Source organism: Palaemon carinicauda, chromosome 21 (assembly GCF_036898095.1).
Source record: "Palaemon carinicauda isolate YSFRI2023 chromosome 21, ASM3689809v2, whole genome shotgun sequence".
NCBI lineage: Eukaryota > Metazoa > Arthropoda > Malacostraca > Decapoda > Palaemonidae > Palaemon > Palaemon carinicauda.
The window spans coordinates 36,315,075-36,337,574 of NC_090745.1; the positions used below are offsets into that span (position 1 = coordinate 36,315,075).

At 35.5% G+C, this 22,500-nt stretch overlaps 1 protein-coding gene across 1 annotated transcript in view; it reads left to right on the top strand.

Moving 5' to 3' along the window:
• LOC137615269 (reelin-like) overlaps window positions 1–22,500 on the top strand; it is a 198,286-nt gene that overhangs the window by 173,735 nt on the left and 2,051 nt on the right. Inside the window, exons 9-10 of the mRNA XM_068344997.1 lie at window positions 6,723–6,987; window positions 11,636–11,864. Coding sequence (XP_068201098.1) covers window positions 6,723–6,987; window positions 11,636–11,864 — 494 coding nt within the window. The remainder of the gene's footprint in view (window positions 1–6,722; window positions 6,988–11,635; window positions 11,865–22,500) is intronic.

Below are 22,500 nucleotides of genomic sequence, written 5' to 3' on the forward strand. Positions count from 1 at the left end.
GTTACTACACTCGATTTAGAGGAGTGGTGACTATTTCTGGACGCCAAATACTTTGTAAAGAATCATTAGGAAAAGATTCACAAATTTTTTGTTCATAAGTACTCCTGAATTACTTAATCTGAGTATCATGATTAAGTAGGCCTACCCATATTACAATGACAATGTCAAGAAAAACTAAAATAGTTAACATTCGTTGTCAACTAGTTTCATGACCAAAGCCATATTTTCCTAAAAAATAATTCTTATTTAGTTTCATATATCGCAGTTTCGTAGTTATACTCTTTTGTTAGTCAGAGCAGGAAGACGGCTTACAATATTCAAATGATCTATATTCATACACTTAAATTACGCACTTAAACAGCTTTGCATTCATAGATAGTTATTCACATATGTATTTTCATCCTACACTATTTTACTCTTTGAGAGGAATAATCTTCTGGTGCCTAAGCAAGTCTATGATAAAGTTACCGCCCCCGTATGTCGATTCTTTAGTCACTAACACACGTTCATAATCGTTTTCCGTTGGGTGGAGTCACTGTCAGTCACATGTCCAATGACCTAGCAGCATGAATACGAGCGTTCTGCAGCCACTCAGCCATGGTATCCACATTATATTAGCTGAATGGACCCTTGCATGCATTATTTAAATAAGTATGTCATTTATGTATGTTTTATTTCATCATACATGAAAGGATTGAATATGTCATAGGTCATCTGTTGAAGTGTTACCGCCGAATATTCAAAAATGAACCTTTAACCCCTTTACATCCTGTGTATGAGTATATTTTCTTATATCTCAAGTTATATAATTTGGATGTCTGTCAGTGTGTTAACCTTGATATTTTCAATCTCGAAGTGCAATTCTCTTTTGAGGAAATGTGTATCTTCACTCTTGCTTATGGATATAGTCCCGAACATGGTGGAGTAAAGAATTCTAGCTAGTGATCTGTTGAAGTGAGGGCTTAATTATTAGCTAACTTTATCGGGTTCAGAAATTGGTGAGATTGGTATCTTTCTCTTCAATAAGGCCAACAGGTATCCTTTCTTAAAAAAAAAATCGGTCAATACTTTTATCAAGGATGCTTCTTCTAATTTTTATACTTCCTTCAGCTAAAAATAAGGGCTGTTTAATCGGCTGATTTTTTTTTTTTTTCGGTGTGCCTTAAAATATCCAAAACATGAAAACAACCATTTTTTTCCCTCGGAACTATTCTATTATTGGAATATCAGACTTTCAACTATTAGTTCTTAAAAGTTATGAACTCATTATCCTAAGTTTTCTACTTGTAATTTTGAAGTTTTTTCACCATTTTCTTTTTTCTCCTGTAAGAGAGGAGCCGCAGAAAGGTACAGCCTTCCAGTTTCTCAGTATGTCTTTAGAGATGAGTTTGCCATACTTTGATTTATTATTATTATTATTATTATTATTATTATTATTATTATTATTATTATTATTATTATTATTATTATTATTATTATTATTATTTTTCTTTTCTTTTTTAAGCCCAGTCTACAGAGACTGTGGTTTATAGTGTGGGGTTCTGGGTTGCATCCAGCTTCCTTAGGAGTCCATCACTTTCCTCACTATATGTGCTGTTTCAAGTAGCACGCTCTTTTGCATTGCACCATTACTGGGGCTATAATGACTCATACCTTCTCAAGATTCCTTTTCAATGGATTAGATATGGTTCCTAGTGCTCCTATGATCATTGGCACCATTACTTCTACATGCATATTCCATATCCTTCTCAATTCAATTCTCTAGTCCTGGTACTTTTCTGGGTTTTTTTCTCTCTCTCCCTTATCTTCCAGCCTTGAGTTTCTACTGTGCCTTTCCCCTTTTTTCTTCTCTTATATGGCTCCAGCCCTTCTCCTGCACTCTGTATTTCTCATTCATTTCTTGCCGATTTTCAGTATGTTTTCTGCATTTTTTTCAAGTCAGCTCCCATCTCTGTTATAGGGTTTTCCAAGCTCTTTTTTTCCAAGCGGGCTGTATTTGACTCTGCTCATTGGGTTTTGATGTTGGTATCTTTATCTTCATGAATATCACGAGTCTTTCTCCTGCATATTATACAAGGTTGTTATTTTCTGTGTTGGTACAGGTCTGGACTATATTCAGTATTTCAGTGACTTCCTTCGTTTTTTTCCTTAAATTTGGTCACCCAAATACTGTACATGGGGAGTCATTCATAAGTTGCCAAATGTAATGCATTCTTTTCTGGAATTCTCTCTCTGTTGGATCAAAGGTATATATATGTTAGGTCTGGTCACTGACGGTGATTAAGGGGCTCAAACCTGCGGGGTGGGTATGCTAGTGGCTTAGTTCACCACTCATCTGGTGAAGTGGGGTCAGTCCATACTTATTAATCGTTTAGATCCTTTAGCTTCTTGTCTTATGTTCACGAAAAAAAAAATTCCTAAACACTAGGAACTAGCTCACAGATTTCGAGAGACTAGGACGGAGGACAGGAGACACAAGAAAGAATAGTGCTATTAGTGCCCCGCAAAGCACATTCCAACGTGTAATAGCTGACCGGGGTGGTCAGCTATTACACGTTGGAATGTGACCGACCCTAGCAAAATAGGCTCAATGGCTCATGAGGTTGACATAGCCTTTGTACCTTGTTCTGGCCAACTAAAAAACACAGGTGTTGCTTCTTTACCTAGGAATCTGGCTGTTCTTGATGTCTGGAAATCCCATTAATCGCTAGCTTTCCACTGTCAATCCTGGTGGGAAAACAGGCTTCGGGGATAGCCCAACTTTAAGAAGACTTAACTGTTGATTTGGGAGCACTTATGGGAGGTTAGGGACAGAAAAGATAGAAAGTCACCCAGGATTAAGCGGATGTTACTATCATCCACCCCGCCCCCTTTTACACTAGTAGTCACAAAGATGATAATTATATAAGTTATTAGCTAATATTTCCAAACAGATATGCATTAGACAAAATCACAGAAATTATGAATGACTGAGAAACTGTAGTTAAAGCACAAATGTACGATATACCAAATAAATAAATCGTGCATAGACTTCAAAGAAAGGTACACTGCAAACCTGCATCATGATAGTGTATGTCTGTTCTGTCAGCAGGAAGAAGAAATAGAAAAATGGAAAAAAGCAAACCAAGAAATAAGATAGTAGACTGAGGTGGTATGGTCATGTCATGAGAAGAGAAGAACAGTATATTGAGAGGAGAGTGATGGAAATGGAGGTACAGGGAACGAGAAGGAGAGGGAGACCAAAACGAAGGTGGGTGGACTGTATCAAGGATGACCTTCGATCAAAGGGATTAACCGGTGATGAGGTGTGGGACAGAGGTAGATGCAGAAAGCTGACCAGAAACATCGACCCCACATAGAAGTGGGAAAAGGTGTAGACACAGAAGAAGCGACCGGCACCAAGTTGAGGCTGGCTAGCCGCCCTCAGTGGGATTAACCGGTGATGGGACAGAGGTAGAGGGAGAAAGCTGACCAGAAACATCGATCCCACATAGAAAGGGGAAAAGATGTAGACAAAGAAGAAGAAGAAGAAACAAAAGGAAATTAACACAGGCACAGGTAGCCAAGGAACACTACAGAGAACAGGAAAATGATTCTAGGAGGTAAGTAGGCATGGCTATTGGAAGAGCAATAGAGCAGTTAAAGGAAATGCTAGGTACAAAGAAAGGAGAAAAGGATATCTATAAGATTTCAAACTAGAGGAAAAGGCAAATACAGGATTTGGGGCATCTGGTAGTCATCAGGGATAGAGATGGAAATATACTGAATAGAGATGATGACATTAATAGGAGATGGAGAGAGTATTATGATCAACTATTCAATACTGAAAATGAGAAAGAGGAGCTGGGAGAAACACAAAGGATGGAGGGGCCAGTGATGGAGATACAGAATACAGAAGTGAAGCGGGCATTGAGTAAAATGAAGAATGCTAAAGAACCAGGCCCATCAGAGTTTCAAATTGAAATGGTCAAGATACTGGGTAAAAAGGGGAAAGAATAGATGCCGGATTTATTTAGAACAGTATGGGAAAAGGAAATAATGCCTATAGACTGGAAAAAGAGTTTAATGGTATCAATACTTGAGCAGAAAGGTAACTTCATGGAATGCAGAAATTGCAAGGAAATTAAATTAACAGATCATGGTTTGAAAGTGTTAAAGATGAGAGATTGAGAGTGATTTTAAAAATTTGGAAACAGCAGTATGAATTCATGAGGGGGAGAGGGACTGTGAATGCCATCTTCATAGTAAAGCAGTTGCAGGAAAAAAGACTAGAGGGAATCCAGAAGCTCTTCTGTGCTTTTGTAGGTTTATAGAAGGCTTATGGGAAAATACCAAGAGAAGTGATATTTTGGTGTTTAGGGAAGAGGAAAGTCCCAGAGAAGTTGGTCAGAATGATAGAGATGATTTAGAACAAAACAAAGACAAAAGTAATAACAGCTGTCGGAGAAACAGAACTTTTCAAGTTAGTGTTGGATTACATTAGGGGTCAGTATAAAGCCGTTTTTATTTGTGTTGGTCTTGTATGTGTTAAGTGAAGGGATCAGAAATGAAGAGTTGTGGGAATATCTATATGCAAATTATTTGATGATTACTTCTGAAAATTAGGAAGAATTACAGAGCAGGGTGGTAGAGTGGCAAGTGAATTTGGAAAGGAGTGGTTTGACGGTAATTGTGGATAATACTAAAACTATGGTGTGCAATAAGGAAGTTAGGGACAGGATAGCCATATATGAAAGTAGAGGAGCAGTTATAAAACAGGTAGAACACTTTAGATAATTGGGATCTACTATAAAGCAGGATGGAGGATGTGTAGCTGAAGTTTAGAATAGGATAAAAGCAGCATGGGGAAAGTGGGAGAGGTAGCAGGAGTGGTATGTGATAGGAAAATGCCAAGCAATGTGAAAGTCAAGATCTATAGCACATTAATAAGATCAATGTTAATGTATGGATCAGAAACTTGGGCTATAAGACGAAAAGAGGAAACAAAGCTTGATAGAAAAGATGAGCCTGGTAAGGTGGATTATAGAATTATCACTATTTGAAAGATTGGAAAATGATGAAATAAGAAGAAAGGCAGGTGTATTAAAGATTACTGAGATAAAAGGAGTGTCAAAACTGAGATGGTGTGGGCACGTGGTAAGTATGGATGGTGGAGAGTGAGTGAGGAGAGCTTGGAAGGAACCTATTAAGGGGAGAATATCAAGAGGGAGGCAGAGAATTAGGTGACGAGATAAGGTGAAGGATGATATGGAGAGAAGAGATTTGTGGAAGATGATAACTTTGATTAAAGGCATTTGAGAGAGCGTATCAGGCAACCGACCCCTTAATGTGGGGATAATGGTTTGGAAGAAGATAATCATAGGAGGTAGTTGATTGGCCAAGGCAGCACCTCTCATTGAAATAATATCATTAGGGAGTTGTACGTTCCTTTAAGGACTGGCCAAGCAGTCTGATGATGAGTCTGTCCATTTTCTTTGTAAAACATACACCGAATAATGTGATAAAAGCCTTGCATCTTACAATCACTTAGTGGCTACCTATTGTAATTGTTCATTGTGATTTTTTTTTTACATGGTAAAGTCAGATGAGACTAGCTATGGTAAAAAATTCCTCTTGAAGAATGAAACATCATTATCAAAGTACTCCGGTCTCTCTCTGTATATAGTTAGGTTCACATTGTTATTTATCTTTTGTTTTTTTATTATTTTATTCTGTTGCTTTTTCTGTACTAGTCTGCTTTCACCATTGGGTCACTAGGGCTTGCAGCTTTTAAGTTTGACAACTAGGACTGTAGCTTGGTTGGTAATGAGGATATTAATGGTGATCATAGCCTTCTAGTTTTAATAAAAACTCTTTTTCAGTAATATCATAATGCATTGAATGAGATTTGTATGTGGTGAAGTTGTACAAAATTACTTGGATTGAAAGGCAATAGCAAAAAATTTCCAGCATCTTCAGGATCACCATTACATATAGAAATGTTTTAACATATTATCCTAACACTACTGATACTATTTACAGCCTCATTTTATATCTCATCTTTAGTATCATTTATAGTTGAGATATGAAATAATATCGATATTTCTAGTGATATCATTAAATGAATTAATGATCTAACTAAACTTATGACTGTTATGGTATTTCAGGTATTCCATACATGAAAGGTGTGTTGTAGCGAGAAGGCATCTTGTATCAATTATCCAAGCTCGTTAACAAACGCATCTTGATATTTTAGAAGCCTAATTGATTATAAATCGCCTCATTTTTATCATGTGAATTGTACTTATATAAATATATATATATATATATATATATATATATATATATATATATATATATATATATATATATATATATGTATATATATATGTATATATAAATATATATATATATATATATATATATATATATATATATATATATATATATATATATATATATATATATATATATATATGTATATATATATATATATATATATATATATATATATATATATATATATACATATATATATATATATATATATATATATATATATATATATATATATATATATATATATATATATATATATATATATATATATATATATATATATATATATATATATATATATATATATATAGGAGTATGTGTAAGTGTATAATATTGTATTTTTAAATGATTTGTTCTATAATATCTTTTTTTTATTTAGATGTAATAATAATTTTTCTTTGCAGTCAAACACCTCCATTTCACCTTGGGCAACGATTGTTCATCTACTGATGAAGTTGAGCTTTCTTTTGGCTTCTCGAGGAAGGTGGAGGCTGGTGTAGAAATATATGAAGGTAGTGGTGATCCATCATCTTTTAGCTCTCATGAGGGGAGTGAAATCTCAGGGAATGAGTTGGAAACCGAATTTTTGACATCCGTAAGCGAAGGGCAGAATGATCCCAAAGCAGATGGTTCCCGGTGTATGTTTTGGGAAAAAGTTCATTCGTACAGGTAAGTCCCGCATTTTCAAATAGCAGTCTGTGACTTAAGATAAAATGTTTTTGTTGTAAACAGAATTTTCACTTTAAATTAAGAGTATAGTTATGAAAAATGGAAAATAAAACCCTTAGACAAGCTTCATGAATTCTCGATAAATCATGCAAGGCATAACATTAACACGATAGGAATATAATTATTTTAGGTTTTGTGAAAAAAAGCTAATTTGTAACCACAACCAAATCAAAATTTTCTTTGATAAATTCTCCTGAGGTCAAAAAAAAAATCAATCTCAACATTTCATAGTTCAATTGTGTCCTAACTTCAGGACGACATCAGAAATTGTTATTTTAATCTCACTGATGTGCCTATTTCCTTATATTTGTAATATGTGATAAACATCGTAGTGAATGGCTCTCTCGCGAAGCTGAAATCTTTTACTCTTTAAATAAAATATCCATTTATTTCGTTTTTCAGCAGGTTAGAACCATGACCCGTAATATAATGCAATTACAAGAATAATGATATAATTCACATTGCAAATTACCTTTATATATTCTGTCATAATATAATAGTTAAGAAAAATTAAGTATACTTGAATTCCGTTATTTAGTTATTTAGTACTTAGAAATAGCGGTTTGTTGCTGAAGTTAGTATTAGAAAGCCAGACCACCCTTGTATCATGTTCCATAGGGCCAAGTTTTGAGATTTTCATAAAAGTTGGTGAAATGAGATGTAATGACCTACTTTTCCATAAACACCAAGGAATACTGACACCTGCCTGTATAAAAATCTAGATCGAACTACGATCTGATGTAATCTGTGTAATAAGTATCGATCATTTGTTCTTGATGACTTACTATGAGATTCAGGGCCTCTGTAACACGGTTTTTTCGCAATAATTTTTTATCTATGAATTTCATAAATATAACGCTTATTCAGAATGCACATTATATCTACACATAAAATTTGACTATATTCGGCATTACGTAGGTTGAATAAATTTGGTACTTATAATGTAAAAGTGACATTTTTTGTAGACGGGCCAACTTATTCAGAGAAAAGGTTTCGAACGCACTCGTTACGTAACTTATGACGGCATTTCCTCCCTCTTTCTCGATCGATGATTGGCTATACGTAACGAAAGCTATACCTCTGCCAACAATAACACAAAAGTTTAAATAAAAGCAAAGCAGTACACCTTTATGAACTCTGAAACATCTCCACTGATAATTGTCATAATGAAGAAACCAACAAAATATGTTAATAAATACAAAAACACTTCGATTATTAGTCTAACTCCCAAAATAAGTTTCCTAAGAAATTACAGTCTACTTTATAGGTCACAATCAGATTGACAAGGTGTAGGGAATAGTTGTTAATTTTCAAAAACGTAGTAGACAAGCTCATTGATAACTGCTATGTCCAATGTCAAGCAATTTTTATTTATTGTCTATCTACCTACCTATTTACTGAGAAAAAAAAAATAGAAGCCGGTACCGTATTTTGGCTTTAAACCTTCACCAATAATTATCGTCAGAATGATGACTTCATGAGGCTCCACCCACTTTGGCCTCGTTATAATTCAGGATAACACTGAAGGCTATCCTGGGCATTGTTGGATCAGAAAATTTAAATTTTGGCTATAAAAACTCATTTCTCGGGTAGTTGTAAGAAGTGCTAATTGATCCTCAAGGATCCCAGCAGTTGGCCTAAACGTTTAATTCATGTATACTACTGTTGCGGCACTACTACTACAGTAGTATTACTACGCTAGCACAGATACCCCACCCACATTTATGTATCGTTACGCCATTCATAAAGTCTTTGTCATGTTTTTTTTCACTGTGCAATAAGCCATGGCCTCCTCAGAAATTAAGTTTAACATTAGATGATAGGTTATTTCATTAAGCTGACAAATTATGGCAACTGGGTATGTTATTGCCGTTGTTGAAGCTAAAGATAAAGTATGGTATCATTCCTTCATTGCATTATCATCTTTACTACTATTTGTTTGCTACATGTAGTAATTATTTTAAAGGATAAATGAATTATGTTCACTTTACTTCTATAGATTCCCATTAGATGTACAAATAAAACTCCTAAAACTATTCATGATTTATTTACAAAATGCAGTCATGCCCAAAACATAGCCAACACGGTCGTACGGCCTAAGAAGAAGAAAAAAAAAATCATATCGGATGATCCGTTGGTCTGATGGAGAGTTTAGCACAAAATTCTTATCTTAACAAAAATAGTTATATAAAGACTGTTTACATACAATCTCTCTTTCTCTCTCTCTCTCTTGGTGGCATAGTGAATAGTTAATGGAAATGTTCAAAAGCCTGAATGACATTACAAGTATTATAATCATATTACGCTAAATACAAATCAGACCATAAACATTGGATTTAAACTAGAAACTGAATAATTACCTATTCAGGCTATAGTAAATATGGCCACAGGCTTTCTCTTGACTGTATAAAGTTGCAAGTCGTAAGATAAATGCAGTTTTGCAACCACGGGGGCAATTCCAAATCCTGCTAGCCATTCTTGACTGTTATGGGTTTCAGAGCCGATGGAACAAGGTGAATGGGTGTCTGGTGGATGGGCGGGGCAAAATTTTGTCAAAAGGTGTTTACATTGCTTACGTAATGAATGTTTCCGACTCTTGGCTCGTTATCACTGGCCATGGCGTCGGCTAGATAATTTTTACTCTATAAAAATTAAAACTCGGGTTTAGGTTATTGATAATGCTGACAAAATTTGTGTGTGGTTGCAAAATATACATATGTCAACTTTCAGCTACATCCGATGCATTGATAAGGAGCAAAGTCCAAAAAACCGTGTTACAGAGGCCCTGAATCTCATAGTAAACTATATTTGAGAGCTTCATGTTATTCGCTATTAGATTTTTTTTTTTTTTGACAAAACTACTATGAATTTCTGGCAAAGTACAGTGTTTTTCTTTAATATCTCACATACTAATTACTTGATCAGAATGGTACTTTAACACAGCACTCTATAGACCTCCCCCTAATTTTTGATACCTTAATGCATTTTCAAATCCCGTTAATTAAGGTGTTAATCTTGTAATAATATAAGCTTAAGCCAAGTGAATCGGGTAAGTAGATAAAGCAATTTGAAGACCTACACTACCCCCTCCCTCCCCTCTGCTTCCCCATCTTTCTTGACCCTCCTCCTATCACTCCAGTAACCCGAATTCCTAGTCTCTCCGGTGTCCCTTACTCTACTTTTTCTGTAACGTGTTATATTTGTTAATAACTGATAGAATTGATATTTTGTATTCTTGTTATAATTCTTATTAACATTTTATGATATTGTTGTATTTCCGCAGGGTGTATAAGGAGTTTATAGCCTTTAGCCTATTTATGCAACTTGATGAAAATGCCCTGAGGGCTTCTCAAATAGCTAAAGTTTTGTGCGACATATGGCTACAACTTGGAATGATAACCAAAGTTCAATCTCATAATACAGCTTCAGACCCATCACACAATTACAATAGATTCAGATATATAAAGCCAAGCTTTATTTCTTTTTAAGGGCAGGTTCATCAAGTCGGATAAATAGGCTAAAGGCTATAAACTCCTTATACACCCTACAAAAATGCAACAATATCATGAAATGTCAATAAGAATTATAACAAGAATCCAAAATATCAATTCTATCAGTATTTAACAAATATAACACGTTGCAGAAAAAGTAGAGTAAGCGACACCTGAGAGACGAGGAATTGGGGTTACTGAAGTGATAGGAGGGGTGTCAAGAAAGATGGGGAAGCAGAGGGGAGGGAGGGGGGAGGGGAGAGTAGGTATTCGAATTGCTTAACTACTCACCCGATTCACTTGGCTTAAGCTTTATTATTACAAGTGTAAACACCTTAATTAAGAGTATTGGAAAATGCATTATAATATCAAAAATTAGGGGGAGGTCTATAGAGTGCTGTGTCAAAGTACCATTCTGATTAAGTAATTATTATGGAAGATATTAAAGAAAAGCACATTATTTTTTGCCAGAAATGCATAGTAAATATAGCATCGAGTGTTATCAGTGAGCTTGGTATTGTTATAGTGTCTTGAGTCATTTTTTCAGATCATGTTACCTGATTGTTTAAATATCATTCTATCTGGATGTTATAACATTTTGGGATCTTTTCCATTGAAACAAGATTACTTTAAATGTTAATTTTACTGTTAATTCCTTGCAATAACAACATGATTTCAATTAGTGAATTTTTTATTAGCTTCTTTTCAGCTTGTAGCTTTCGTTGTTCCAAAGCCTCTCAAGATAGTGTATTCTATTCGACTTGAAATGCTTCAGCATCCTCATTCCGTTGAAGTGCCCCGATGGCCTGCTGTATAGTAGTCCTACCAGAGATCTTTTGTTGTTCTCTCGCTCTCTGAAATCCCCTTATAGTCTTTCTTGTGTTGCAGTAGTTGGTGTTTCATCTACGCTCGGAGAATGTAATTTAATCTTCAAATATCATAGGACCATTCGGTAGATAATAATAGGTGGACTATAAAGTAATGAAATCAATGCGCCTGAACCATATCATTACGACAGAATATACCAATATGTTAATACAGTGATTAAATTTCTTTTCAAGTTTCTATGTATCACAGAGGTTTTAATTTATTTTCAGACTCGGCCATTCTAATGAAGTACACATGAGGACAGTCCCACCTAGATTCCACCAACCAGGAGTTTGCATGAAATGGAGCGTGGGTGACAGTACTGGATCCAACAAAACCTGTTGGGGACTTGACAACGTTGCTGTTACTACAGTTGATGTAACATCTGAACCCATATATGATGACTTTGATCCTGTTGATCCTTCGAACTGGTTTTTTATACATGGGAATGAAGTCCAGGTAAGCAAACATGAAGAGAATTTTTCTCTAACTTACATATTTCTATTATTCTTTTTTTTTTTTTTAGCAATTTTCATTGGTGAGATAGGGTAACACTTCATCATTTCCAAAGCCTTGTTATAACAGAAGGTAGTTTATGTAGCCTATTTACGGCACTAGAAATGATCGTATTTATCATAATTAACAGCATCTCTAAGTACCATTATGAACTCCAGTGAGAGAGATACCTTGTTTCATGATTTGCCTCATTCTAAGAAACCATTATCGAGGGCCAAGCATTGCTGGAGCTTTGTCAGCTGAGCATTAATATATATTATTCAGAGAAAGTCCTTCTCTCTCAAAACAAATTTAAAACTTCATGGAAAATATCTTCCCCTCTCGTAGGTAAATCCAAAATATCACAAATTCTCCTTGAAATCATCCCACTGACGTATTGTAGAGGCACCAGGAGTTCAGCATAAGTAGCCACGTCTGTAGGGACAACACATTTTTCTAAAGCTGTCTCTTCCATTTACTTGTTATTTAATATCTGCAAATATAGTTACAATTCGTCGATGAACAGTATCACATCAGAGTAATACTAATGTTACTCTCTAAACATCACACCCAATAATATCATAATCGTTAGGAACGATTGATTTCTCAGTAATGTTATGAGGATTCTTTTTATGTAATTCGTGTTAATATCATAAAGGATGCACGAAAACTAAGCTTATCTTGTTTTCAAGACAATACCAAATGTTTAAAACGTAATCACTTCCTTTCTTCGTTATTTTGCTTGAAGATAGCAGTAGTATTCTCACACATCAAATTCATATAAGAAATATATAAATATCGTTTGAAAAAACTTGCCTTCATGAACTACAGTATCACAATTTTGTGGCATATAACACACTAAAGAAATTCATGTCCATTCCTGTCATTAGCATGATTCCATAGAAATTGTAGATTGCATCATATTGTCTTTTATTTTCTGATATGACTATAATTGCATATGGAGGTCTAATACCAAATATATTCATATAACCGAAGTCACACAAACACACAGACACACACACACACACACACACACATATATATATATATATATATATGTAAATATATCTATATATATATATATATATATATATATATACATGCATTAAACTTCATACAATCATGTATATACAATATATATACATATATATATATATATATATATATATACACACACACACACACATATATATATATGTATATATATATGTATATATATATATATATATATATATATATATATATATATATATGCAAACATGTATACAACAACAACAACAACAGCACCATATATATACATATATATACATATATATATATGTATATATATGTATATGTATATATATATATATATATATATATATATATATATATATATATATATATATACATATATATGAATATATATATATATATATATATATATATATATATAAATATATATATATATATATATATATATATATATATATATATATATACACATATATATATATATATGTGTGTAAGTATATATACATATATATGGATATATATCTATATTTATATATATATATATATTTATATATATAAATATGTATATATATATATATATATATATACTTATATATATTGATATATATATATATATATATATATATATATATATATATATATATATATGTATATATATATATATATATATATATATATATATATACTTATATATATTGATATATATATATATATATATATATATATATATATATATATATATAAATATATATATATATATATATACATATATATATATATATGTATATATATATATATATATATATATATATATATATATATATATATATATATATATATATATATATATATATATAAGAAAGCATTAAAGGAATGAATAGAAGCAAAGTAGGTGGAGAAGATAGCCTAACATTTTATATAATAACAGATGGAGGAGATTTCACATTAGTAAAATTTGCTGAACTTTACACGAAATGCCTGCAAGAATGCTCTATACCTATAGCTTAGAAAACACTTTATCATTTTATTAATGCATATACAATGATATCCAAAACCATTCTAGTTTGACGATCACTCATTTATATATCTTTATGCCAAAACGATTTTTTTTTAAGTTTTTACATACTCTTTAAGTATTAGACGGCCATTAAACAAAAAAAAAAGATTCACCGATCCATAATTTTGTGAATAGATGGATGAACTTCTTGAAGCGATTTCGTGTTCTTGTCATAATGTTTCGAGTTTCTTACAATCTATCGTCCCCCTTTTGCCTCCCTTTCATCATTATCAATTATGTGAATGGGAATGTCTGTTGACCTATAGTCTGCAACATGATGTTTATTCAAGTGAGGCATGAGTAGGGTTAAAGCAAGATTCTACAATTTCTATGAAAACAACAGGCTTCCATATTGTTTTTGTATTCGTGTTGCGTCCGATTACTCTCTGTTCGAGGTACCTGTTTGCCTCCTTATCAATACTTTTTCCTACCTTTTCATCCATGAACAGCCCAAAAAGGTCACATTCATTGGCATTGGGGGCCAGCGGTGGGATAGACTAAGATGGCTGGAAATTCCAGCTTCAGTGACAAAATTAATTTCAGCGAGAATAAAACTCTTTATATCAGTCCAGCCTCTTTTCTACTCTGAGAACGTGCTCTTCTACCCTTACTGATGATGGGACAGTTCCGTGACCCGTGCCAACTTTGCCTGCCATGTCTCACTCTTATGAAACCTAGTCTACTACTATCGTTTCCAGAGGCCGTGTAATAGTGTTTTTCCCAAATATCTAACAAACCGGCTTATGAATTTCCATGAAACTACAGCAATGAATGTTTCAAACATTGGCCTAATTTTTGGTGGTACAATGAATTGACAGATGTGCTTAATTAACCCGTTTACTCTTAGATAAAAAGGGAAACTTCTTCCCTTACTTCAGAGTGTTTCGAAGAAGTGTTACTTAATCACGTAACTGTGGCGCAGAGGTTCCCCCAACCCTCCTTCCGTGTTTACACCTATGGCTATCCTATTACTCAACCCCCCCCCTTCCTTCTTGCCTTCTTTCCTTTATTCCCATTGTTATTAGGCTACCGAATAAATCCCTGTTAGGAAAGACTGTGTACTGCACATATAAAATGAGCCAGAAGAGCAATAAAATGTTTTATGGTTGTAGATAATGATTAGATGGTTAACACAAATTATCAAACATAATAGAAGAGGTTTAAAACAGGGGTGTGAAATCGCACTGAGAGATATTCTACTCGGACTCCTACAAATTTTAGATTTGCGACTGAAAAATAAAATAAAATAAAAAAATTAAATAAAAACATTAGTAGAAATAGAAAACAATGTTTTTCCTTGAGAGTGATGATGAGTAAAATGTATACTTGACTTACTTTGATACGAGTATATCAGCTTGGCATGTAGACAATGTCAATGGATTTCTCAAAGTAAGGTTGATTGGTTCATTAATTGAAGTCTGGTATAATTCCAGTGACAAAGTCGCAATGATATTTGTCACATACCTTTTAAGTAACAAAAATAGGTACTGGTACTTATAACGTAAATAAATATATAAAACTATAGGTTGAAATATAATAAATCTTATGTATGTATGAACACACACACACACACACACACATATATATATATATATATATATATATATATATATATATATATATATATATATATATATATATATATTATGATTTCAAAATTTATCAAATGGCCGATGTCAATGCCCTTATATGAAACATCTTTTAGAAATCCACCTTCTAAGGAATTCAAGCTACTCTCTCTGGTGAAATTGATATGATGAATTATATCAAACAATGCTTTCTGTCATTTTCTTCCTGGCAATTGATGTATCGAGTAACCTGTGTTGTATGGAAGAATGAATCCTACGGCTTAACCTAAAGAAAACTTTATTTCTATTGCTTTACCAACACTCGCTTGAAGTGCGAAGTGTAGGGTTAGCATGGCTTCTTTCGTCTCCTGTCATAAGTCTCATTCTTGATCTTCAATGTAAGTGAGTGGGTAAGATATAAAACGTTGATCTTGTGTTTAGATAAGTCTAAAGTCACGAATCACATTACCAGGTATGCTGAACTTTTACTGACAAAGAATTTCGTATTGCTTGGGGTAGGTCATATGACAATTATCTATGGAGTTAAACAGGCGTTCAACAATTCGGGGGATGGGAGGTACAGGGGAAGAAACGTTATAACAACGTCACTGAGGGACGTCATCACTTTTGCGAATGTGTGGGTGGCTAAGACTGGCTTTAGCCTCATTTTCTTAAGTAAAAAAGGTAATGAAACGTAATTGGCAATGCACAGTATTTCCCAAAATTAGGCCATTGTATGAAGCGCTCCCTGCTTTGATATCATGGAAATCCATCAGTTATTTTAGTAGTTATTTAAAAAAAAACACTATTACACGGCCTCTGGAAACGATAGTAGGTTCATGGTCCTAAATATCACTTTGTCGTGATATACCGACATTTAAATCATAGGCCTCATCTCTATCATCATCAGGAAAAGTTTCATCTATGTTTCTTCAAGTGAGAATATTTTGATCACCCTTTAGCTCTTCGTCATCATCACTGTATCCATCACATTCATTATCAGTATATTCATTATATTCACAACCCTATTTATTGTCTAAAATCTTCATGATTTGAGCAGTATCAAGCCCATGCTGCAATGATGTCACTCCTGGCTGATAATCTCCACTCAAACCTGCAAACAATATACTGTGTTCACATCCATCACTGACTAATTCAAGTATGCTGTTAAAGTCCATCTCATGAAATTCTCACAGACTTGAGTTACAAGTTTGCCAATCATTATATTAAATCCCATGGTAGCCAAACGCACCAGAAAATACAATTTTTTTTTCGGCCGTGTTGTTCATATGAAATGTGCATATGCAAATATAGGTCACCAGCAAACCATATAAATACATGCATGTCATGGATTAAGTGTTAAGCAATTAGAAAGTTGTTCAGTGTAAAGCTTTGAAGGGGTTCTGGGTGGCAGTACTTGCAAGCTGTTTCCTTTGTTCTCACAAACCTTTTTAAGACCTCAGCAGCTGCTTTTATGTCAGCACATGCGTGAATACACAAGTTTATGTGAGAAGATATCCTTCTTTATTGGATGACGTATGATTTTTCTTCCTGGCATTAGATTGGCTATTTTGAAAAAGAATATTCTACAGTAAACTAGGAAAACTGATTGGTAAACTTGTGACAGGAGTGGGGTAGTCATTGATATGAAGACAGCATCTAGACAAGTATTTATAGGCTCCCGAGGTGTCACATAAGCGTGACAACTGCATATTAATATTTGATGGCTTTTGTCAATAAGCTTTACATTGGCATAAAATAAACAATATAATAATGGGGGGTTAAAAAGATTTTAAATTAGTTTGTTACTTTAGCAGCTTTTGACATGGAGTCTGATGGTGGTTGCAGTGTAGAAGAAAAATTAGATACGTCATATTTCTTAAATTTGAATGGGTATAGTAATACTGTTAGACAGGTTGTCTTGCAGGAGATATGCAGGTTTTTGGCGATCAATGGTGATTCGATCCTCTTTTCTACAAATGTTGAAAATGCTTTCAGAGTACGACAGGTAGAAAGATATTGGCTCTTATATGGTGTTGTAAGCGGTGGTTTGCAAGCGTTGGTGTGTATGTGTATTGCGGTGTGTAGATTCTTTGGTATTTGCTGCTTTTGTTGAGGCTTGGAAGTCTGAATGCAGTGGGTAAATTTCCCCACAGCATGACGTAGTCACTGGAGATCAATGAAGGAGGTGGTGGATGGAAAATATTCCACAGGGACTACCAATGGGTTACCATGTACTATTTCAGCCGCTGAGACATCCATGGTGTCCTTGGGAGTGGTCCCCAGTCCAAGGAGGACCCAGGGAAGGTGTGGAAACCAGCTGGAATCGTTGCAATGGGACATTAAAGCTGCTTTGAGGGTACAATGGAAATGTTCCATCATTCTATTGGCTACATGATTGTAAGCAGTAGTCTGATGCAAGATGATGCTGAGAAGATGCCCTAAAAAAGACCCAAACTGAGAAATGAAAGAGGCACCCCCGTTGGAAGTAATGTGCTCTGGGATGCCGACTCTTGTTATTCATCCAGAAAGTAATACAGCTGTACGTGTGGTGGATGTTGCGTCTTTCACGGGGATAGCTTCAGGCCAGTAAGGGGAGTGATCAATGACTGTGAAAAGCTACCATTATCATTGAGACATTGGTAGGAGGTTGAGCATGACAACATGAATTTTGACAAAAAGATGTAAGGTTGATGAAATGTGCTTATACTTGAATCTCTGTGTTGATGTACCTTTGGCGAGGGCCCAATCTTTAGTATCTCTAGTAATACCATGCCATAGCTTTGCAGTAAATCTGCATAGGGGTGTGAAAGGTCATGGATAAATTGAAGCAACTGTTGTCAAACGGAGGCAAGTATCCACGGATGTGGCCTATTGACACTGATGTTACAGAAAAGGGTAGCATTGTGGTCAATGAAGACAACGTTTTCCCAGCAGAGGCAAATGCAGGATGTCCTACAGGTTTGGTACGTAGGGTCCTTTTGTTGAGCTTCTGCCAAGTCTTTGTAACCTATTATCAGGTGGGCAGTGGCTAACTTGTTTCTGGAAATGGAGTTGGCAATGAGATACAGTTTACCATGGATGTGTTGAATGATACAGTTGCATTCATAAATGGCTAAGAAATGTCGACGTTGACAGGCAGACCAGATGTTGTACTATCAAGTGAAGGCTTGCTTAAGGGGCATATGGTCCATGTGAATAATGAAGGACATGATCTTTAAGAGGTTGCAGAAGTGATGGACAGCCAAATGCACTACTAATAGTTTGCGGTTGAAGGGGGAGTAGCTGGATTCTGTCTTGAGTGCTTTCTACTGAAGAAGGCCAATGTGTGGGGCAATCCACTGATAATTTGTTTAAGTTATGCCCCTACATCCTACGTCACTGACTGTGGAGAGTATGCAGCTGGCACTGGAAAGGGTAGCAGTTGATAAGGCTTTTTTGGCGAAGGCCCTTTCATAAAGGAGGCCCGTCTTCAGATTTATTGCCTTGCCTTTGAGAGAGTTGTAGAGCTGGGGAAGACTGTCAAGGAATGGTGATAGTAGTTCACCATGCCCAAGAACTCTAGCAGGCTTTGATGGTTGAGGGTGTGGGAACTTCTGTACTGCTGATACCTTCTCAGGGAGTGGGTGAACACTTTCAGGATTGATGCGATGACACAAGAATGCCATTTCCTGGGCATGAAAGGTACACTTGTCATACCTGATTACAATGCCATTCTGCAGCAAGTGATTAAGGACTATGTAAGATGATGTAGATGGTCTTGATTTGAGAGGGAGAATATTAGTATGTCATCTATATAACACACAGAAAGGAAGGTCCCTTAAGATGCCATCCATGAGTCACTGAAATGGGGTTCCTACATTATGAATGCTAAAGTCGGACTAATTGGAAATATATGTAAAAAATGGGGTGGCGATGGCAGTCTTTGGGGTAGTTTTCTAGATTCATGGGCACCTAATAATAACCCTTCAGTAGGTCGAGGGTCAAAAATACTTTAGCACTCTGAAGGTGGAGGCTAACATTGGTGATGTTGGGGAGAGGTTAGCAATCTGGTTCTGTCTGGATGTTAAGACATCTGTAATTTTCACAAGGGTATAGCAATACTTCCTTCCTCTGGACATTGTACAGGAGCGACGATCATGGGCTTGCAGCATTTTGACAAAGGTCTATTTCTTCCATTTCATTGAATGTGGGCTTAGTAGCTGACCCCTGTCTGGTGCAAAACCTCTGACTCTTTCAAACACTATGGTCCCTATCATTTTGATATGAGTGTCTGGAATGGTTCTGGGCAGATGTCAGGATATAAAGTGAAAAAATGGGCATGGGTATCCCTGGGTGCTCTGATGTAGAGAGCAAGATGAGAGGGAGCATGTGATGAAAGTGCGAATGAGTAAGAGCTAGTGTTGTCTAAGAGTCGATGTGTGACATCAACCTGGAGGTAGAAATGGACAAGGGAATCCACACTGATAAGAGGCAGTGTATTATCGGTGACGATGAAATTACATTGTAACTGGGCGCCCACAAAACAAGTGTCATCGGCTTGTAACCATGGGTGGGGATAGCAGATCTGTTGGTGGCTACTACGAGTACATCAGCAGTCTTGGAATGATGGGATCACACCCTATAGAGGGAATGGGGTGGGGGGGGGGAGTAGACCGAGGCTGCTTCCACAGGAGATAGCCTACTTACATGAGTTTTTAGCAGCACCCGTAAACTGGAGTTGTAGTATCATAGCTGAGAACGAGCATCGTCATCCAGTGGCTGTTGAGGGTGTTAGTTGGGGTGTGGGCATGAGCCCGCATAGGTGGGTGGTGGGATTTTTCAAGTTGCCCAGGCACATCATGAGGTCAACATTGATGTTCTACATCATATATTTCAGCTTCATTTGGCATTATATAATTGTCCCCTTCATCAGATGTGGAGTTGTTGATGGAGTTCTTAATGGTGGAGAAATGGCTATCCATAATGGTATCGACTCTAATCATCAGGTCCTTCGCGGACAAAGTGTCCTCATCGGGAAAGGGGCTTGCACAGGTTCTTGCAGGTGCTGTACCTGAAAGTCCAGAATTAGGTTCACCTCTAGGAAACTGTCTGTAGCAGGATGAAGACGAGCAATACTGATCATTTCTCTGAGGGTTATTGAAGCCTTTTATCCTCCAAACTTTTTTGAGAGAGAGAGAGGAAAAATCTCGGCTCTACGGGCAGCAAGCGATGGTAAGTACTGCTCTAGGAAGAATGATTTGAGGGCATCATTATTATTATTATTATTGCATGATAAGTTACAACCCTAGTTGGAAAAGCAGGATGCTATAAGCTCAAGGGCCCCAACATGGAAAATAGCCCAGTGATGAAAGGAAACAGGGAAAAATAAAATATTTTAAGAATAGTAAAAACATTAAAATATATATTTCCTATATGAACTAAAAAAGCTTTAACAAAACAAGCGGAAGAGAAATTAGATAGAATAGTGTGCCCGAGTGTGCCCTAAAGCAAGAGAACTCTAACCTAAGGAAGTGGGAGACCATGGAACAGAGGCTATGGCACTACCCAAGACTAGAGAACAATGGTCTGATTTTGGAGTGTCCTTCTCTTAGAAGAGCTGCTTACCATAGCTAAAGAGTCTCTTCTACCCTTACCAAGAAGAAAGTAGCCACTGAACAATTACAGGGCACTAGTTAACCCCTTGACTGTATGGGGGCATCTCTTTTCTTACATGGCGAGTCGGAAATTTCTGGGAAGTCGTTGTTGCGGCTTGGAGCGATGATGTAGTCGGCTTTGATGCTTGATCGGATCACACCCATCATGCAGAACTGAATCTTGACTTACTGAAAACTGGCAAACACATCTTTGCTGGTGAAGGGTGGGAGCATCACTGTAGCAGCATGGACAAATGAGTCGGGATCGGTGGATACTGCAGACAAAACATGGAGTTGGGAAGCGGGCTGTGTATCCGTAGGGATCACTGGTGTAATGGGAGTTGCGGCATTAATACAAAGACAGTTCCTGAACAACTAAATTTATTTAGAGACATCACAAACATTGTTAGTGGCCCCATGGGTCACATAAGAGAGACAATGGCATGTGTATGCGTAAATTCAACGGTTTATTTCAATGAGGTTATATAATAACAAAATAATAATAGACTTAAAGTTAACTTGTTACTTCAGCGGCTATTTGATGTGGAGTTTGATGGAGATTGCAGTGTAGAAGGAAACGTATGCTAGGCATACTTTTTTATTTGTATGTACATTGTTTGCTGCACGTGCATTACAAACTAATGAGACAATTACATTATGTATTAATACAGAGAATAGGGTATAGTAAGTTGGTTGATATGATAAGTTTTGTATCTGGTGGTTTATGTAATCTTTATGAGAAACAAAAATGAATAGAAGTTTAAGTTAGAGAGGATAAGAAGTATAAACAAAGCCAAGTGAGCTTTACAAGAATAAAGAGAGAATAGCATATAAGACGAAATTAGACAAAAAATTCAATGGTGAAAGACGCGAAAAATGAATGGGTAACTGTAGATTACTTAAGGTTTTAGGATGAGGCCTCAAATTCACTTAAGTGCTCTTTTGTTTATTGGAAGGTAATACGAGAAACCTGTAGTGGTATTGGGAAATTAAAAAAAAAAAACTTATTTAATGCGTCAATGCATGAAAGAAAAGGACTTGATACGCAGGTATACTAACGTCTAGTGTGAAATTTAAACGTCAAATGCTTCCATCACCCTCTGAATTTAGCAAAAAAAATTATCTTCACTATCTTTAAATCTAGGTTTATCAAAACACAATTTGATCCGTCCCAAAGATTATCATTACTTTGTAACTAGCAATTAAATGTATTGATATGCTGTATTAGTTCATTCAATTACTAGAATAATGGCATGATATAGGGCAGTGGATTTCAAAAGGTCTCTCTCTCTCTCTCTCTCTCTCTCTCTCTCTCTCTCTCTCTC